The 19,016-nt window shown below is 38.6% G+C and overlaps 1 protein-coding gene across 3 annotated transcripts in view; it reads right to left on the minus strand.

The window, feature by feature from the left end:
* Ngly1 (N-glycanase 1) overlaps positions 1–19,016 on the minus strand; it is a 62,981-nt gene continuing 43,965 nt past the window's right edge. For 2 of the 3 annotated variants that reach the window (XM_028760536.1, XM_028760535.1), the window contains exons 7-12: positions 18,823–18,968; positions 17,353–17,463; positions 14,761–14,925; positions 11,799–11,984; positions 1,269–1,446; positions 1–878 (exon numbers count right to left, since the gene is read on the minus strand). In XM_028760536.1, coding sequence (XP_028616369.1) covers positions 703–878; positions 1,269–1,446; positions 11,799–11,984; positions 14,761–14,925; positions 17,353–17,463; positions 18,823–18,968 — 962 coding nt within the window. In that variant the 3' untranslated portion in view covers positions 1–702. The remainder of the gene's footprint in view (positions 879–1,268; positions 1,447–11,798; positions 11,985–14,760; positions 14,926–17,352; positions 17,464–18,822; positions 18,969–19,016) is intronic. The other variant, XM_028760537.1, reaches the window with a different exon arrangement.

A 19,016-nucleotide genomic window follows, 5' to 3' on the forward strand; every position in this document is an offset into this window, starting at 1 on the left:
TTTCAAAGCCAAGAATATTTTATTCAATGAGGTAGTTATTAATTAAAAGGTAAAGAAAGACTATCCAAGTTCCCATGCATTATAGAACTTGCACTGTGTCGTTAAATAAGCTGGTAGTAACAAATGACTGCATAACTGGTATACACTGAGGTACTTTTCAATGTCCGTCATACCCAGGAAAGCCTGTTTTAGGCAAGGTAAGCACTGAAAAGGTATAAAGCAAAATAATCCATTTTATTTTTAACTGTTCACATATTTACAATGATAAAAACCTTCATGCATCATATAACACAAGCAAAACTTGACTTTGACAGTTATTCAAAATGAAGAATGTTAAGAAAATCTAATCAGGTAATGTTAAGTAACTAGTAGCCCAGATCTTATCACAGTCATGAACAGCATTTAATCATGAATACCATCATTTTCATTTACAACTCTACTAACAGTGTTTAGATTAGAATTTCATATGGTTACTTTATGCCAAATTCTAGTCACAGGCAGAAGTGAGTATTTAACTGAAGATTTCTTATGGTCCACACTATGAAGATATATTTTAATGAGGATTACATGATGTATAGCCAGCAAAAGAAACCTGTTGGACAGGGTGGTAAACTGCCAACTAGATACACACTGAGCTAATACACTACTGGAGGTCAGGGCAGGTCCTTGATTGTGGCCAGCATTTCCCTGAAGTTCAGGCTTTCAGAGGTCATTGAACGTTATAATTATCTCCAAGCCATTTTCTCCACTGTCATTTAAGCTTTGTCTAAACAGCTGGGTATGTTGCCAAGCAACCTCTCCATCTCCTCTGCTTAACTCTGCTTCTAATGTAACTTCTGTGGCACCAAAAAAATCATTATAGGAACGTAGATTTTTATCTGTTGGAGGGAAAAAAAAGAATTTCCACATGAGTTTTGGTAGTTTGAAAAGCAAGAAGTTTCTAATACATCTCTTATAGGACTGATACAGTTTAAAATCACCCCTTAAAAACAGATATTTTTCTTTATTAGAAGAAATATATCCTTTGTAATGAAGGTTTTTTTTTCCCTGCATTTTTTTCATGACACACACACACACACACACACACACACACACACACACACACACCCCTATCAGCCTGTGTAATACAAGATGAGATAAAATAAAGAATTTTACTACAGTTATATGAATAACTCTTTGGTACATCTCAATGAAATGCATCGAGCATTTACACAGCCCACAGAGTCAGGCCAACAGTCACTGCCGGTGACCACTCTAGCTGGACCTACCTCCCAGCAGGTTGACTTGAGCCTTCTCAGATCGCAGTTTCCACCTCACTGATCCACTCTCAAAACTTTGGCTACTTGTTCGGATGGAAACATTATCTATTTTTAGACCAGCTGACCCACACTCAAACTTCCAGGAAATATAAGCAAAGGATGATCCTTCTTTTCGGGCCAAATACACCTAGAAAATTTGGGGCACGTGGGAGAAATTTTCAGAAGAAATCAAATAGTGTAGAAAATGAGTCTTATCATTGCAAAATACTTTGAACAAAGGGTAACTAAAAATTAAAATTTCTCCACTAAAAAGATTCTTAATGCTATCATTTTTTTCTTGCCATTAGGAATATCTCCTGTAGCCTTTTTCATATATATAAAAAGTTATCACAGTAATACGTCCTTTAAAGCATAATCTGCTTAGGAGTTTAATACAGAAAGCAAGCACTGAGAGGAGCAATGCTGAACACGACTGTCCTTCCAGATAACTGCCCCTTGAGTCATCTCCTCAAGTAAAGGTTTTAAAACACAATTCCCAATGATGGTGAGGCCACAGCCTCTCAAGGGCCATGACACAGCTCAGCCACCAAGGGCTGTGTATGTGACACACAGGTCTACCTTTCCAATGCACTCCCTTCTCACTTTAAGCAGTCCTAGCTTAAGGTGCTGAGGTCTACTGGGTGTTTCCAGTACACCCCTGTCAAGGCCACTCCTCCATATGTGTCATGAAACTCATCTCTACCTGGGTCCTCTGTAGCCCAACACCCTCACTCGGGCCTGACCCTAAGAATCTTACTCTGTTATCTACTCTCGTCTGTACTCTTGAAATACCTCTGTGTGTATGTATGCCATGCACGATAATACCTGTTCTTGCTGCCTGACACCACTCTCATCAGGTTTGAGTTTTAGGTCCCACATCCTCCATAGCATCCGCCTAGTCTGTGTACCTCAGACCGTAGGCTCTTGCCTTAAGTCTATCAGCTTCCAAGGTCCTTCAACACTTCATCATGCCTGGACTTGCCAAACTTTCCTTACTTCAGTGTAATTATTTGTGTTTTTGTCTAATGTAACCACATCAATAGGACTCTGTGGGTATAAGCTCTGGATTCATGGTGAAGGGGAGTTTCTAATAGACATGAAGTACTTATTAGGCACTAAAGGTATGTAATTATATATAATACACATAAATGGACAGATATTCAAATTAGACTGGTTCATTTTGAAACACAACTGATATTCTTTAGATGTAGAGCAAATGGCTGAAGGACCAATTATGGAAATATCTTCCTATGTGTACTACTTTGTCTTCTAGTCTCTATCCTCAGGTAAAAATAACTACGACTATCACTTACACACTCTATCTTTCTTCCTGGTTAAATATGCTTGTGTGGACTTGTTTTTTTGTCAACTTGACTCAAACTTAGGTATATATGGGAAGAGAGAATCTTAATTGAGAAAATTATCCTTCCAGAATACTTCCAATGGCAGAAGAAAGTAGAATATAAAGAAAAGCATGTGGTTCTATAGCTCTTAGTTCATATTCAACAATATAATTAAAGTTTACATTAATATGCAAGTGGCTGAAAATAATAACTTAGCAATAGGTAATGCTGCCAAGTAGAAGATGAGATAGTGTTACTAAAAACTATGTTATGTTCATAGAAAAAAGTTCAAGGACACTGATCTGACAACATATGACAGAAGCTGTAGCTAATGATGACAATTTTATTCTGTAACAATTTTATTCTGTAACAAAGTGTCTGGAAAATGAAGCTGCACTTGGGGCACACTACAGATGAGGAATGATGGGGATACACTGACTACAAAACTCAATCATAGAATCAGTCTTTAGTACCAGATACTCCAGGCTTCTAACAGTTAGAAATATGGAAAAACTGAATCTAGCATATATAAATACAACACCTGTCAGTTAAAAAAAGTCAAGTATTGAGTAAGACCTCTGGCCTTAAACATATCTAACATGAAAAGCAGAAAAGCAGGAAGCAGTTCACTTTAAAAAAAAAAAGCAATTTAAGTTTATTGTATGAAAAATGTGAATGCTAGAGAAATTCATCCATTTAAAAAAAGGGGGGCACTTTTTAGCTAAAGCCACAAAATAAACTGGATATATATATATATATATATATATATATATATATATATGTATATGCATGAAGGTAAGTCTATGAGTACTGCCTTGATTAGATGATGTGCATGATGTGCAAGGGTGTGTGTCAGGGGTACTCTGTTGTATAAGAAAGCAAACTGAACTAGCCCTGAGGAACAAGCTAGTAAGCAACAGCCCTTCATGCCTCTGCTTGAATTCCTGACTTAGTCAGATGGATTACAAAGTGGTAAGATGAAATACCCTTTCCTCCTCAAGCTGTTTTGGGCACTGTTTTATTACAGCAATAGGAAGTCTAACAAGGACAATACTCCTTATCAGAATGATTAAATTAGACATACTGCATCTATTAAACAATCTTGCTCTAAAAAGATGGTCTTGAGGGCTGCAGAGTTGGCTCTGGGTCAGCAGTTAGAGAATGTCTTGCTCTTTCAGAAGACCTGGATTCCATTCCTAGCATCTACATGGAGTGGCTCACAACTTCATCTCTAGTTCCAGGAGATCTGACTCCCTCTTCTGCCCTCACTGCCACTTATCTGCCTAGACACATACACATAATTTAAAAAATAAATATAGGGGCTGGAGAGATAGCTTAGCAGTTAAAAGCACTGATTGCTCTCCCAGAGGTCCACAACTATCTGTAATGGGATCTGGCGCCCTCTTCTGGTGTGTCTGAAGACATTAACAATGAACTTATATACATAAAATAAATAAATCTTCAAAAAAAAAACCTTGAAAAAAAATAAATCCTTTTTTAAAATACAGGAGGCAGAGGCAGGTAGATCCCTACATTTAGGGCCAGTCTAATCTCCATAGCAAGGTTCAGGCCAGCCATAGAAAGGCAGTAAAACCCTGACTCAAAAAAGCTTGTCCCTCAGATTCAGATATGTACAGTCAACTATTCCCTTATGTTATTAGGGTCAGATATATGAAGTTATCAAGTGTTCTAATAAAGGTCAGGACAATCTCACTACAATATGCCCTGGTGCTCAAATTTTCCTACAGTATATGGACACTTGATTTTTGACAAAGAAGCCAAAACCATACAATGGAAAAAGGAAAGCATCTTCAATAAATGGTGCTGGTCAACTGAATGTCTGCATGTAGAAGAATGAAACAGATCCATACCTATCATCCTGCACAAAACTCAAGTCCAAGTGGACCAAAGACGTCAAATAAAACCAGACATACTAAATCTAACAGAAGAGAAAGTGAGGAGTAGCGCTGAACTCAATGGCACAGGAGAAAAATTCCTGAACAGAACACCAACAGCTCATGCTATAAGATCACCTATTAATACATGGGACCTCTTGAACTGAAAAGCTTCTGTAAGGAAAAGGACACCAAGATTAGGACAAAATGACAGCCTACAGAATGGGAAAAGATCTTCACCAGACCTACATTCTACAGAGGGCTAATATCCAAAATATATCAAGAACTTAAGAAGTTAAGACACCAAGAAACCAAATATTCTAATTAAAAAATTGGGTACATAGCTAAACAGAGAATTCTCAACAGAGGAATCTCGAATGGCTGAGAAGCACTTAAAGTTCAATATCCTTAATCATCAGGGCTCACAGAGACTGAACCATCAACCAAAGAGCATGCATGGACTGGACCTGGGCCCCTACACATAGGAGCAGATGTGAAACTTGGTTTTCATGTGGGTTCCCCAACAACTGGAGCAGGGGCTGTCTGACTCCTTCCCCTAGATGAGCTGCTGCCTTGTTTAGCCTCAAGTAGGAGAGGATGAGCTTAGTGTTGATGAGAGGTCTGTGGGGGTGGTGGTGGGGAGACTGCCCTTCCCTAAGGAGAACAAGGGTGGGAGGGTGGGAATGGGAGGAGAGAAGGAAGAGATGCAATCCAGATGAAAAGTGACTAATTACTTACTGAGGAAAAGGAATGACAAAACCCAGCTTTCCTGCTATGTGTTTCTCTTGTAGCTATTTTCATAGAGGACCTGGGACTCTGTGATGACACAATATCCCCTGGAGTCACTGATCTCAACCAATTTAAACTAATGGGTCTCCATCTTAGGATCAGTCACAACTTGAATACCCTTTTAAAGGAGTGGCAACTAAAGGGTATTTTAGCAAAGATAAGCCAAGCAAGGGTGTTACAAAAAAAAAAAAAAGGCAGTTGGAAAGAATTAAGTCTAGGAGAAGCAGTGAAATAGAAATAAACATTTTTGTCTCAGCATACATCATTAAAGTCAAGTTAATTTCAAATTACAAGCTTACTCTAAGAATTACCTTGGTATATTGAGTGGGTCTGGGTTACAACTTTTATAATAGCATAGGGTCATAAAAGCTGCTGAACATGCCTGACAGAGCTGCTTGGTTCTGTTTAATTTTTTTTAGTCTTAATGGTAGTACTTTTTAAGACCATGGAAACTTAAGATATATTAGGGTTTATAGTTTACATTAATCAACGCCAAAAAATAAACACACTGCATACAAATAAAAGGTTATTTATGCTAAAGTAATATAATATGAAAACAAACTAGACCCTATTTATATTAAAAAATTCTTATATCTTTTTCATACAGTATATTCTGTCCATAGTACTTTTATCCAATTAAATAATAAAGTGATCATTTTAGACATGGTAAAAATATTTAATTTAGTAACTTGAAATGTATTAAGATAATAGGGTTTATATAAAGACTTTTAATTATGGTCATGTCTGTAAATAATAAATACCATCAGGACAAGAATGTCTAACTTACTTAGGAAAAAACATTTTTTTAAGCTCCTAAATATTTACTTGTCCAGTATTTTTGTATCTTTTGATTTTTTTTAAGTTATCTTTTTACTTTCACAATTTGAGTGTCTGTGCATGTGTGCATGTGTGTTAGTGTATGCTGTGAGTGCATGTGCTGGTGGAGGCCAGAAGAGGGATTAGGATCCCATGGAGCTGGAATTATAGGCAGTTGTGAGCCACCTGATGCAAATGCTGAAAACTGAACCTGTAATCTCTGTAAGAGCAGTGTATGTTAGTAACCTCTGAGCACTCTCTCTGGCCCCTGGGGGTTGTTTTTAACTTTATACTTCATAGACCAGTTTCTGCTTCCTGGGCTTTATAATTTACAGGCTTCTTTTACTACATGCAGATGTATATGTACTCTGTGTGTCTACTGAGGAGGCAAGTGCTGCTCTCTGACCTTAGCAGGAATGCTGGTAAAATTTGAAATCATGGAGCTTTTCTCCAGCAACACATTCCAATCCTTTTTTGCATCTGTACACATATCAAGGTATGTACAATCTGTTGATAAGGTGTATGAGTCATGAAATGCATAGATAGAAGTAGTTTTTAGGACTGAGAACCATTTGCACATCTGCCTCCTTGAGGAATGAAAAAGATCTTATTAAACATGCTGTGCTTGCTAAGTGCCAGGCTGCTGGGATTTTGTGGAGTTGTGCTTTTGGTGAGGGCTGAAGCAGATCTCAGCTTGGACTGCTGAGGTTCACCCTCTGTTCCCTATCCATCCCACAGGCACCCTGCAGAGCAGCTGTACCTCAAGGGACTTTACTTCACTGCTGGCACACTGGTATTGCTCATGAATCCTAATTTTGATTACTCCATTTTATCACTGAAATGAAAATGATCCCTCTTTCAGTTGCCCTGTATTTAAACCCTCCTTTCTAAGTCACTGTACCTCTAGCTCCTGAAGCTACCTCCTTGGGCACTAGTACAATCACATCACTCACCTGCCTAAGAGCCCCACACTTCCTGACTACACAGCTGCAAGGTAATTTGAGTTTGTGGGATCTGAGGATGTTTTGCCCTCTAATTTCCATTCCCTACTGCTCTGCATGCTCCTCTCTACCCACTAGTCTCTGCACATGGCCTGGGTTTCCCACTCTGTGCTTCCCTACTATTTCCCTGTTTTTAAACACTCTCCTTCATACCTTGTCCTGAAGCTGAGAGACTCTCCCTGTTTATTTTTTCTTACAAAGCCTACTCACATCTTATTTCTTCTGCAAGGACCTCTCTGAATCAGGAAGTTAGTGACTTTAAACACAAATTTTCCTTCTTTCAACATCCCAGAGATTCATATTCTTCTAGAACTTATGCTGTCATTCAAACAGACAGCTAATATCTTTAGGTCATTGTCTTACTTAGGGTTACTATTTTGGTCATGAAACATCATGACCAAAAGCAACATGGGGAAGAAAGGATCCTCCCCAAGTTTACAGTTCTACATAACAGTTCATCATCAAAAACAGTGAGGGCAGGAACTCTAGTGGATGATGCAGAGGCCATGGAGGGGTGCTGTTTACTGGCTTGCTCCATGTGGCCTGCTCAGCTTGCTTTGTTATAGAACCTATGACCATCAGCCCTGGGATGGTTCTTCAAGACCCATCAAGAAAATGCCCTATGGCTTGTATACAGGCTGATCTTATGGAACAATTCTTAACTGAGGTTCATTCTTCTCAGATGACTTTAGCTTGTGTCAAGTCGACATGAAACTAGGCAGAGCAGTCATTGGCCCCTTGAGGCTTGCTACTTCTTTCATTCCATCCCGAATGCCAAGCACATTTGTCAATCTGGATGTTTGTTGAGTGACTAAATGAAAAGTTCTCAACATAAATGAGTACAGTGACAGAAAAAAAAAACACCTGTTCAAAAGTCTTGAGCTTGAGATATAAAGCAGCAGGAAGATGCTTGTGAGCATGTACAAGTCTGAGCAATACAGGGAGAAAGAAAAAAACAAGTTAAAACAGTGCACTCAGGATACAGATTCACTGCACATATCCAATCATGCCTTCTTGCCTTTCCCAGTCTCCACTACACACTGACTATGCATTAGGCATCAGATATATGATCATGACAGGATATGAGAAATGACAACAGGGCTCTAACAGAGATGAGCCTACTCTTACACACAGCTGCTGAATAAAGGTGTAAGGTACAGAGTAAAAAGAATCTAAAAAAGGTGAGATGTAACATTCAGTTAGCTGGGAATGGATATTAAGCCAAGATCTGATGACAAGAAGTCAATCAAAAAGGAAAATAAAGGAGGTTCTGAGGAGGACAGACAGTTGTAAAGCAGAGCACAGAGCAGGATGAAGCTGGACAAACAGCTAGAGTGACTTCTGGAAGAGCCCTGAATTTAGGAGCAACTGGAATTTGGAAAGCATTTCTCCAGGACAGAATAGAGAAAATGTACGCGCCATGCAGATGGGGAGATGAGTTAGGTAACTTATCACTCGCCTCCCAAAGAGTGCAGCAGTCTTAATTTGATTTTTGTGTTCTTTTTAATTCAGATACTACTGAGCAATGTATTTGGAAACTAGAAAATGTAGTAAGTCTCTGTGACCTTGGGAGGTAAGAGTCTCTAATACTGTGAGAAGAAGTTGCTTGTTATCCACTGTGTGGGATGTCACTGAGTAAAGGAGTGCTCGGAACTGGCCTACGATTCAACAGAACTGGCAAACAACCAAAGATGGCTGATGCCTCTAAATGGGAAAAACAAAGTTTAATGACGATTGCTACTCTGATTTTCTTTCATCCCTCTCCTCTCTTTCCCTCCTCTCCTTGCCTCTCCCCTCCTGTCTCCTCTCTTCTCTTCCCCTCCCTTCTCCTCCCTTCTTCCCTCCCTCCCTCCTCTTCCCTCCCTTCCTCTTTTCCCTTTTCCCTCCCTCCTCCCTCCCTTCCCCTTCTCTCCAAGATTCTAGTATTTTTATTGATTTAACACTAAGTTCTATAGTTAGAAACAGATTCACTCAATGAAGTACCGTGCTGTACTCTACACTAAATCAAACCAGATCTCGAATAGGCATATATGCTTTCTGTTTAATGGCCTTTATAACTCATCATATCACTGAACTCCTCCTCCAATATACCCACTCTGACTACAATGTTCTATTTTGATTCATGTATTAAGACAGAACATATATTCCCGCTGTTTTGATGAACACCTACTCATCTTTCAGAGTTCAGCTCAAACACTGCCTGTTTTGAGGCGATCTGTCTAACTCCCACAGCCAGAGCTAATTACCTCAGCGTTTCCATAGCAATGCACTGCTATCCTTATTATAGCATTCTGCATGGTAGTTAAGATGGCTGTTTATGTTTTTCTGTTAGACAGTAAGGAGAAAGGATGCATATTCACGCATAGCTGAGAAGAGGCCTGGTGTACATAACGGGCACTCGGCAAATGTCTGCAGATGAACACAGGAGCATGGAAGACAAAGGAGAAGCATGCCAGAGCTGCCCTGCTTCTTCAACACTGCACCTTCTGCCACACGCCATCATTTTCTCTAGCATTTTCCCTAGCAACACTGCTGGCTAGGGAGAAACAGGAGCTTCCTTCAGTTTGGCAAGTACAGACTAGGTTCTGAGTAGGAAAATCTTCTATTCCTTTGTGCTTTCTGCTTGGAAATTTAGGCTAAGGGCAGTCTACCAACTACAGAATCATCATAGACATGAACACTGTGAAATTCTAAGTTCTCCTTTTGTTTTGTTTTATTTTTGCTTTTTTAAAGACAGGGTTTTTCTGTGTAGCCCTCGCTGTCCTGGAACTCACTCTCTAGACCAGGCTGGCCTCAAATTCACAGAGATTCACCTACCTCTGACTCCAAAGTACTGGGATTAAAGTGTGTGCCACTACCACCTGGAGAAATTCTAAGTTTTATTGTTTGGTTTTTATGCATTTTCTTAGCTAAGTAAAAATATTTGCAAAGCTGAAAGCTTAATAAGCCCATAACTGTTCTTGGTTCAGCCAAGGGGATCTCCACTTTATGGCTATATGCAATCATTTGTTTATTTTTACAGATGGTATATGTGTGTATGTGTGAGTGCCTATGCCTTTGAGTGGGTGTGGTTAGCCTCTTCCTTCATGCTCTGTCCATTTCTTTTGAAGCAAGGTCTCTCCCTGAACCTGGGCTCATTATTTCTCAGTTAGGCTGGGAACCAGAAAGCCCCAGCAATATACTCCAACTTTTGCACCACTCAAAGCGGGGGTTATAGGTATGTATGGGATGCCCAGCTTGTTTCATGGGTGGCTGAGGTCATGACTGCACACCAAATGCCCTTAACTCCTAAGCCACCTCACCAGCCCTGATTAGATATGATTTAAACTCAACTTTGTAATAGTGCAACAATAGGTAAGTTTAGAAATAAAAGCTCAGACTGAATTTGAGAAAAAGAGCAGACCTTGTTTGTTTCTTTGTACTGTTCGATAGATGCTCATGAACATGGCACCTTCATTCTCTGACTTATTTTTTTGGTCTATCCAACATCTTACAAGTGAACAATGTCCCTTTAAATATTTTTGTATGTTGATTTTAAAGCTCTCTATGAGTTAATTAATGCCTTGGCAGGAGTCGGGGACAGCAATCGATAGTATGTTTGAGGTATGAGACAGTTAGATGGCTCAGTGGGCAAAGGCACCTGTCAAGCAAGTCTGCTGACTCATGTTCAATCTCTGGAACCCACATAAAGATGAAAAGGAGAGAATCAACTTCATAAAGTAATCCTCTGACATTCACACACAGTCCATGACATGTGTGTCCACTCTCTGTCCTCCATTAATAAAAAACTACAGTATTATCTATTGTTGCCATGTGGGTAGCATAGACTATTTATGGTGTTTCCAAGGAATGGGGATGCTTTAAAGCAAAGCTCTCATTCCTTATGGGTAATATGACAATAATGTACATTGTAGGATGTGTAAGTGGGTAGGACTCAAGTGTAGCTTTCATGTCTTGAAGTTTTTAGGGCACGGACAGGGAATAACCAATACTTGAACTCAACTACTCACATCCTAACGTCATTTATGAGATAACTAGCTTTCTGGACATTGGGCTAAATCTATTAAAACTCACCAGAAACCTAGTATTTAGTAGGCTAGTAATGTATGGTTGTTAAGAAATTAAATGGCAGTACTCTTACAGTTATATGGCAGTTATGAAGTTATTAGTCACTTGATTATTTTTTTTTCTAAAAAAGAATTAAATTCGGGTAGTGGTTAAGAAAGAATATTTGTCGCTTTGCAGAGGACCAGGGTTCAATTTCCAACATCCACATGGTAGTTCAGAACCATCCATAACCCTAGTTCCAGGTGACCCAATGCCCTCTTCTGACCTCCACGAGAACCAAGCATGCACATGGTATACACATATATATGGAAGCAAAATACAAACATAAAATAAAATGAAAAAAAAAACTAATAAAAATGTAAAAGTATTACATTTGAACACTGATAAAATAGGTATTTCTATGATACAAGTACAAGAATCTCTAATACATTTTGATTAAATATTGGGAACATGATTTTCTTTTCCCACTTAAAGAATTACTCAAAACAATTCTATCACTTTCACATTATATATAATTGGAAAATGAAGGCAATCAATATCTGTTTAAACAATGACACAAATTTTAAACAGTTTCATGCATTAAATTACCATGTTCCAGTCTTTCTCAACTTTTCTGAATATGGATTCCATTTTCCACACACCATTCTCCCATCCAGAAATGTTTGCATTGTTGTCTGAGACACGGATATAACGGTCTCTCACAATATCATAACGGAGGTGAAACTGCTTAGAAATCTTTTCGTTTTCAGAAGGGATGAACAGAATCTCCTTTCTCTTAAAAAAAAAGGCAGAAATTCAATATTATATGTTGTGGAGACATGAAAACAAAGAGATGCTATCTATGTGCAGTATAGTAAACTATATAAACTGTATAAATTCACACTGCATACAAGTCACATACTGAAACAATACAAGGTACTGCTAAAAAGGAAGTGTCATTTAAGGATTAATTTTCATCATCTACTCTCGTGATCTGAGTAAGAATGGCTTCCATAGAGTCATCTGTTTGAATATTTGGTCTTGTTTACTGAAACTGTTTGGGAAGTATCACCCTTGTTAGAGGAGATGTGACATGGGGAAAGGGTTTGAGTCTTCAAATGTCCTGAGGTCCTCAGAGAGCTCTCTGTTTCCTGTTTATGAATCAGGATGTGAGCTCTCAGCTGCAGTTTCAGTGCCAAGCCTACCTACCTGCCTACCTGCTGTCATGTTCCCCTCCCTGATGGTGGTGGACTCCTTTCCTTCTGGAACTAAAGTGCAAATAAACCCCATCTTCTATAAATTACCTTGGTCATGATGGTTTGTCCCAGCAATAGAAAACCCATCTATCGAGATACACTCATTCATTTTTCCTCATTTCTACTCTCCCACCTTCATGACTCTGACACTAAAGTTAACTACCAGCTCTGCACTCACAACTTCTCTGTGCTCCACACAGGCGATAGTGATCTCAAGGTGAAAGCTTGATAACTGAATTGTCTCCATATCCTGCCACAGCCAAGGCCCACCAGAAGGCAAAACCATCCACTGTGGAGAGTCAGAAATCTTTATACTCTCAACTTGATATAACAGTTATTATTTCATCACAATAGTGGGGCAGACTACAAAAATATCTAACAAAAGTGTGTGCGTGTACGCATGCATGTGTGGAATGTTTAAAATATCATTTAGTGGGTGTGGTGGAGCAAACATAGTTGGCGTCAGTACTGGGAAGGCTAATGCAGGAGGATAGAAAGTTTGACACCAACCTGAACTACACTTCAAGACCTTACTTACCTTTAAAAAAAAATAGAGAAACCCCTTATCAGTCCACATATGAAAGAGAATATACTTCTCTAGCAGAACCTGTCTATTTTCTGTCAAAGATGAATATAAGCAAGTTATTATTTTTTAGAATTTAATTTTAGCAAGTTCTGTTTTAGCATCCTCAGTTCTCTTCCTGTTTTCTTCCTTTCTCCCATCTTCCTCCTTTCCTTTTGTGGCACTGAGGACCAACAGCACTTTGAGAATATGAACATGTACTTCTACAACCAAAAAGATATTTCAGAATGCTAACAAAAACCACAGAGAAGTGTTTGGAATGATTACCTATTCTCTTACAAAGGACAACTAATTGTCAAAATGAAAAAGATGTAGCATGTATGAAAAAAAGCAAAGCAACATGTAACAATATTAATATTTCATTAAAAAAATAGAGACCATTTTGGTCTCAGACTTGAGATCCTCCTGTCTTAGTCTCTAGGGCTGGAACTATAGGCACATGCTATCCCTCTTAGCCTTCTTAAAACGAAGATAAAACTTTACTTTCTAGAAACAATATCAGTAATATTTTCTTCTTGCTCCAAATCACTGTGAGATTAAGATGCAACTATTTTTTTTAGGGTTAACATTCCTTTATGCTCACTTTTGGAACATCCATTTGTAAAGTGGGAGTCAGCAGTTTCTTTTTAAATCCATGGCACTAAGATGGTTTCCAAAAACTGAGAAATTCTCTAAGTTTTCAAAAGGGGAAAATAAGCTCATTCCATGACCCAGTTTGTATTTTTAAAGTTTAATCAGTGTACACCCATGTAAGAGGAAGCACACGCACTCCAAAGAAAAGGAACGGAAGACCTAAATAGTGTCCACGTTTTCAGCTGCACACAGCTGTGAGTTAAATGGGCTCTCTTTAATGGCTAATCTAGATGCAGACTCCAAACTTGCACTGTGTCAGCAGTGATTGGAACTATTTGTTGAACTTGACTGTAATAATTCCACAGCTAAAGCAACATTACTAACAGCCTGTCACAGATGATGGGATAAACTAAAAAGCAAACACAGAATTTACTAGGACTTTGGGACACGAAAAATGAACAACAACGGCATACTTAGATAAAGGTGACATCCACAATTGTTGAGTTGTCTGGTAACAATATGTGATGGGTCATTTTCCTTTCAGGCCCTTTCCTTACATAACTTCCTAGGCTCTATGTCTGATGAATAATGCAGCAATGCTTCTTGAAGCTCCCTAGGTAAGAGGCGCTCTAGTTCCTTTGTCTCCTTGTATATAGCCTTCCACCATACAGATAAGTTTCAGTGTTATTCAATTTCTATAGATTAAATGTGTGAGAGCAACTCTTCATTCAGTACTGAGACCTGCATCCAGGGCCTTGCACATGCTCAGCAAGTGCTTTACTGCTGAGCTTCTCTCTCACACTTTCCCCTTTTCCCTTTGATAAAAGCTTCACTAATGGCCACACTGAACTTGGAATTTTCCTGCTTTAGCCTCCCTGACATCTAGTGATACAGGTGGGTGCCAACAGAAACATCTACATAATAATTCTTACAGACTAGATAAAGAAGATTGTGACAGCCTTAACCACTAAAGCAACTGATTGTTAGAAATGTCTAGTTTTACTTTTAGAAGGAAGAGAAGAATGAGATTTAAATTGTGTGACACATTTTAAATTTATCCCTATACCTACTCATAAAACTTGCCAGGAAGAAAGCTTTCATCACCTAGGACTTTGGTATACACAGAGTCTAAGTCAGCCTGCTTGGCTAGAACACATACCTCTAGACCCATCTCACCTCGGGCCACTCTCCAAGCCAATGACCCAGATACCCTTCCACCAAGTTCTCCAGGTCGAGGGGTTTTGGGAGATATAAATTCAACAAGCTCCACAATTATCCTCTGGAGAAGTTCTTTTCTTCTGCTTTCTGATAATGATAGCTGTCTCTGTAATTAATGTTTAAAATCAGAGTTTATGAGAATACAGAAGTCTACTTCTAAGCGAAATAAAAACTGAAGAGGTCTTGAAAGAAGTAATAAAGTTTACTACTTAGAAAATTTAAAACTATAGAAAACTTAATCTTATATATTTTATTTTAATAAATCATTTAGCATCTATTTTAAACTCTCATGACCTGGATTGCTGCGGCTTTAAAATGGAAGGTACCACCTTCTCTTTTGCTTGTGACAGACTAGCTTGTGCTGTGCCAATGGTCTAGCTAAGAAAATCTATGAGACATGGGCACATGTGCACACACAAAAAGAGGGGTTTGGGGAGATTAGCTGGGTGCATTAAATAGGAAGCTATCAAGGAGCCAGGACTCGAGAAGATTCCAGGAGAAAGTGAACTAATGTGAAGAAGCACACTGTACCCCTCCTCCTCCCCCTCCCAGGACTTGCCAGTTATTGAGCAGTGTGACAAGAGGCGGAGAAACCAGGAACAAACTGTGAGCCAAAGTTCCAAAAGAGTTCCTAACAGAGTGGAAGGCAGGCAAATCAAATCAAATACAAAATGCTCCAGCCAGGCTCTCTCATTCCAGGCTAGGGTTTCTATCAAGCTCTTCTCATGAAACTGAAAGGTAAGTCCAAACTAGACTGAGAAGTTACCATACATGTCAACCAAGTGTCAGGTTTAGGTAATTGGCTTCATTTTTTCTGTCAGTCAGAACAAAATTAGTTGTTTTTTTTGAAGTACTACAAAACTGCATATATATACAAAATACTACCAAAGGGTTATAAAATACTCTTCCATGTCAGACCCCTCCTTGTTTTCCTCAGTAATCAGTATAATCATCCCATAGCTTATTTTAGAAAAGTTCATACATGGACATGTGGGTACATTTATATATACATATGTATACAAGTACATCGTTATACTAAAGATACAGTTTGAAAATTAAATTAAACAGGATACTTTTCGATTCTTCAGATGGGGTGTCACTATGTAATTCAGGTTAGCTTGTTAGCCTAAAATTCACTATCCTCCTGCTTCAGCCTCCCAACAGCTAAGACTGCTAGGATTTGAAACATTTACCAACATGCCCAACAATGTATATGTGTGTATGTGTGTGTGTATATGTGTGTATGGTGTGTGCATGCACATGTGACCATCATGTGTTTGAGAGTGGAAGTCAGAGGTTAAATCAAGTATCTTCCTCTATCTTTCTCCATGTTACTTTTGAGAAGGGATTTCTAATTAACCCACATCTCACCATCTTACCTAGACCAGCAGTTGGAAAGCTCCTAGGATTTATCTGTGTGTAACTGATCAGTGCTGGGGTTACAGGTGCAGGCTACCACATTTATAGTTTACATGTACTCTGGGGATCTTCATGTTTATGCAGCAAGCACTTTATCTACTGAGCTATTTCCCAAGCCCACAATTACATATTTCTTACACAAATATTACAAATATGGAAATGTTGTTTTATTCATTTTGAGAAGGAATGTGACATTTAACATAAAACACCCTATAATACTTAAATGAACTATGAAAAATTTCCATGAATAAAAAGACATTGGCTTATTAAAATAGTCTTGGTAGAAAGATGTTACTACTTTAGGAATTTCAATGGTGGCTAAGTATAGCTCACCTGGTAAACTGTTTGCCTAGGATCCCTAAGGCCCTGGGTTCTATCCTCTGCACTACATAAACCTGGGTGTGGTAGCTAGTTACTGCGAAGAGAATAAGAGACTGCAGAGTTCTCAACACTTAATGGACACATGTGTCACACTTCTTCCCTCAAGGCTTGAGGGTCACTGAAGAAGACAGGGCAAAAAGTTTGTAAGAGCCAGTTGTGGCTGACTGACTATAATCAATGTGTTCTCCAGACACAGCAGGGAAGCTGCACATGTAAAACTCACAGTAGTTATGACATTATGCACAAGACCTGTGTATACACTCAAGTCTGACAAAATCCTAGCATGGAAACAGGGAGGTGGGAATGAAGTCCCACCATTATAGCTAGGGAGCTATTGGCAATTAATAATTGCTGGGATGAAGAAAGTTAGTTTTCCTGAAGGATGTGATTTCTGGTGTAGAGCAAGTTCCAGGCCAGGCCTCACACAAAGAGTATTTGTGCAGCACACATTAAGACAAAAAAAAAAAATGAAGTGGGTTGAGGGGGTGAGGTAGGGAGGGAAGGTGGATCTAGGGATAGTTGTGGGGTGGTAAATATCAAAATGCACTCTAGGAAATTCTCAAAGTACAAAGGTAATTTTTTAAAACTAGGCATGCTGTTGCACTTATTATCCTAGCACTTGAGGTCAAGGATACATGAGATCTTTCTCAATAAGTAAATAAAGAGTTAAAACTGGCTACTCCTCATATGTAAAATTACAAATGTCCTCTTTAAAATAACAGCCAGTACATACCTGCTTATTAAGCCCATTAATAGTTTCTCGAAGTAACTCTTCTTTAACCTTGGTCCTCCTGGACATCACCTCATCATGTTTACAAGAGTACCGCCAGGTGACATCAACTACCTGGAATCAGTTACAGGACACAACTATTTAACAAAACCACGCTGTTCCTTTATTTTTTATAAATAGCTACAGTGCAAGAAACTCTTCATGTAACTCAGAAAAATATCCATTGTTAGAATTTAAAAACCAGAGTTGTGGGTATTGCTCAATTCTTAAAAAAAAAAGAAAGAAGAAAGAAAGAAAGAAAGAAAGAAAGAAAGAAAGAAAGAAAGAAAGAAAGAAAGGAAGGAAGGAAGGAAGGAAGGAAGAAAGGAAGAAAGAAAAGCTGAGCATGATAGATTACTTCTGTAATCCAGGAATAAGAAGGCTGAGGCAGATCATGAGTTCAAGGTCAACCCCATCATTCGTAGTAAAACAAAATGAAAGTGAAAGACATCAAAAAGAATACATCTTAAATTTTTCAACAAAATAGTGATAAATAAAACAATTAATTCTTAGAATGTTAGATTTTCATAGTTTAAAGCTGCTGCCACTGCAGAATTAAACAAACAAAACTTTATCCTCATTACTGTATTATTACAGAACTGATTTCTGACAGAGAGGACAAGTAAAGGGAAAAGCCCAGTCTCCTTAGCCATCTACAGTTGGACAGTTCATTAATGTAGATGCTCAAAATAAGTCTCAACTAACTAAAACATAAAAAGCTCTAAAAAGAAAACAAGAGAAAATATCATTGTCATGAAACAGGCAAAACTTTTATACAACAAGAAAACAAAAATCTTTTAAGAGAACATTCTAAACTTGGCTACTGATTTCTTCTCTTTTACCATTTAGAACACATGAGACAAATATTAACAAGACACAATTCTAAAAACAACTTACATAAGAATTTTTTAAAAAAGAAACCTCCAAACTCAGAAGAAAAGGGGCACAGGTTTGGGAATGAGGCCTAGCACATGCTCCAGCACACTGTGCCGTTAGGGAAGGACACTTGGAAAGCACATCTGTGCTCTCATTGGCAGGGCTGAATTTGAAAAAGGAAAGCCACACTAAACTTTGGCAAGAATATGGAGAAACTCGCAAGTCTCATCTCATGTACCGCTGGTAAGAAAAGAAAATGGTGCCACTACTTCACAAAATAATCTGACAATGACCCAGCCATTCCACTTCTAGGCAACGAGAAAAAGCAAATATATACTTGAATGTTTGCAGCAGCTTGATTTAAGATTAAAAACTAAACTCACTCAATATCCATCTATAGGTACATGGATAAAAACATCCCTTGGACACCCACGGGAAAATACTGATTCCAATGACTTTATGGTGTTTACAAATGACAGATGAAGCAGCACCCTGCAAATGTATGTGGCCCATATGTCAAGTACACTTTGAAGGTGTGCATTTTCTTTGATGTCCTACCTCATCTTTAGAGAATGCTATTATATAGGAAAGCTTCTTGCCCCATCCTATTTCATAAAGGAGAGGTTTGTCGCAGACATCCTCACATGCATCACAGTGCAGCCACCGCTGCTGAGATGGAGAATAGACTTCTGTCCAAACATGGTCTAGTCATGTGGGAGAAGAGAAAGAAAAAAGAAATAGAGGCTAAGTTT

Source organism: Grammomys surdaster, unplaced genomic scaffold (assembly GCF_004785775.1).
Source record: "Grammomys surdaster isolate TR1022 unplaced genomic scaffold, NIH_TR_1.0 126546, whole genome shotgun sequence".
Classification (NCBI taxonomy): Eukaryota; Metazoa; Chordata; class Mammalia; order Rodentia; family Muridae; genus Grammomys; species Grammomys surdaster.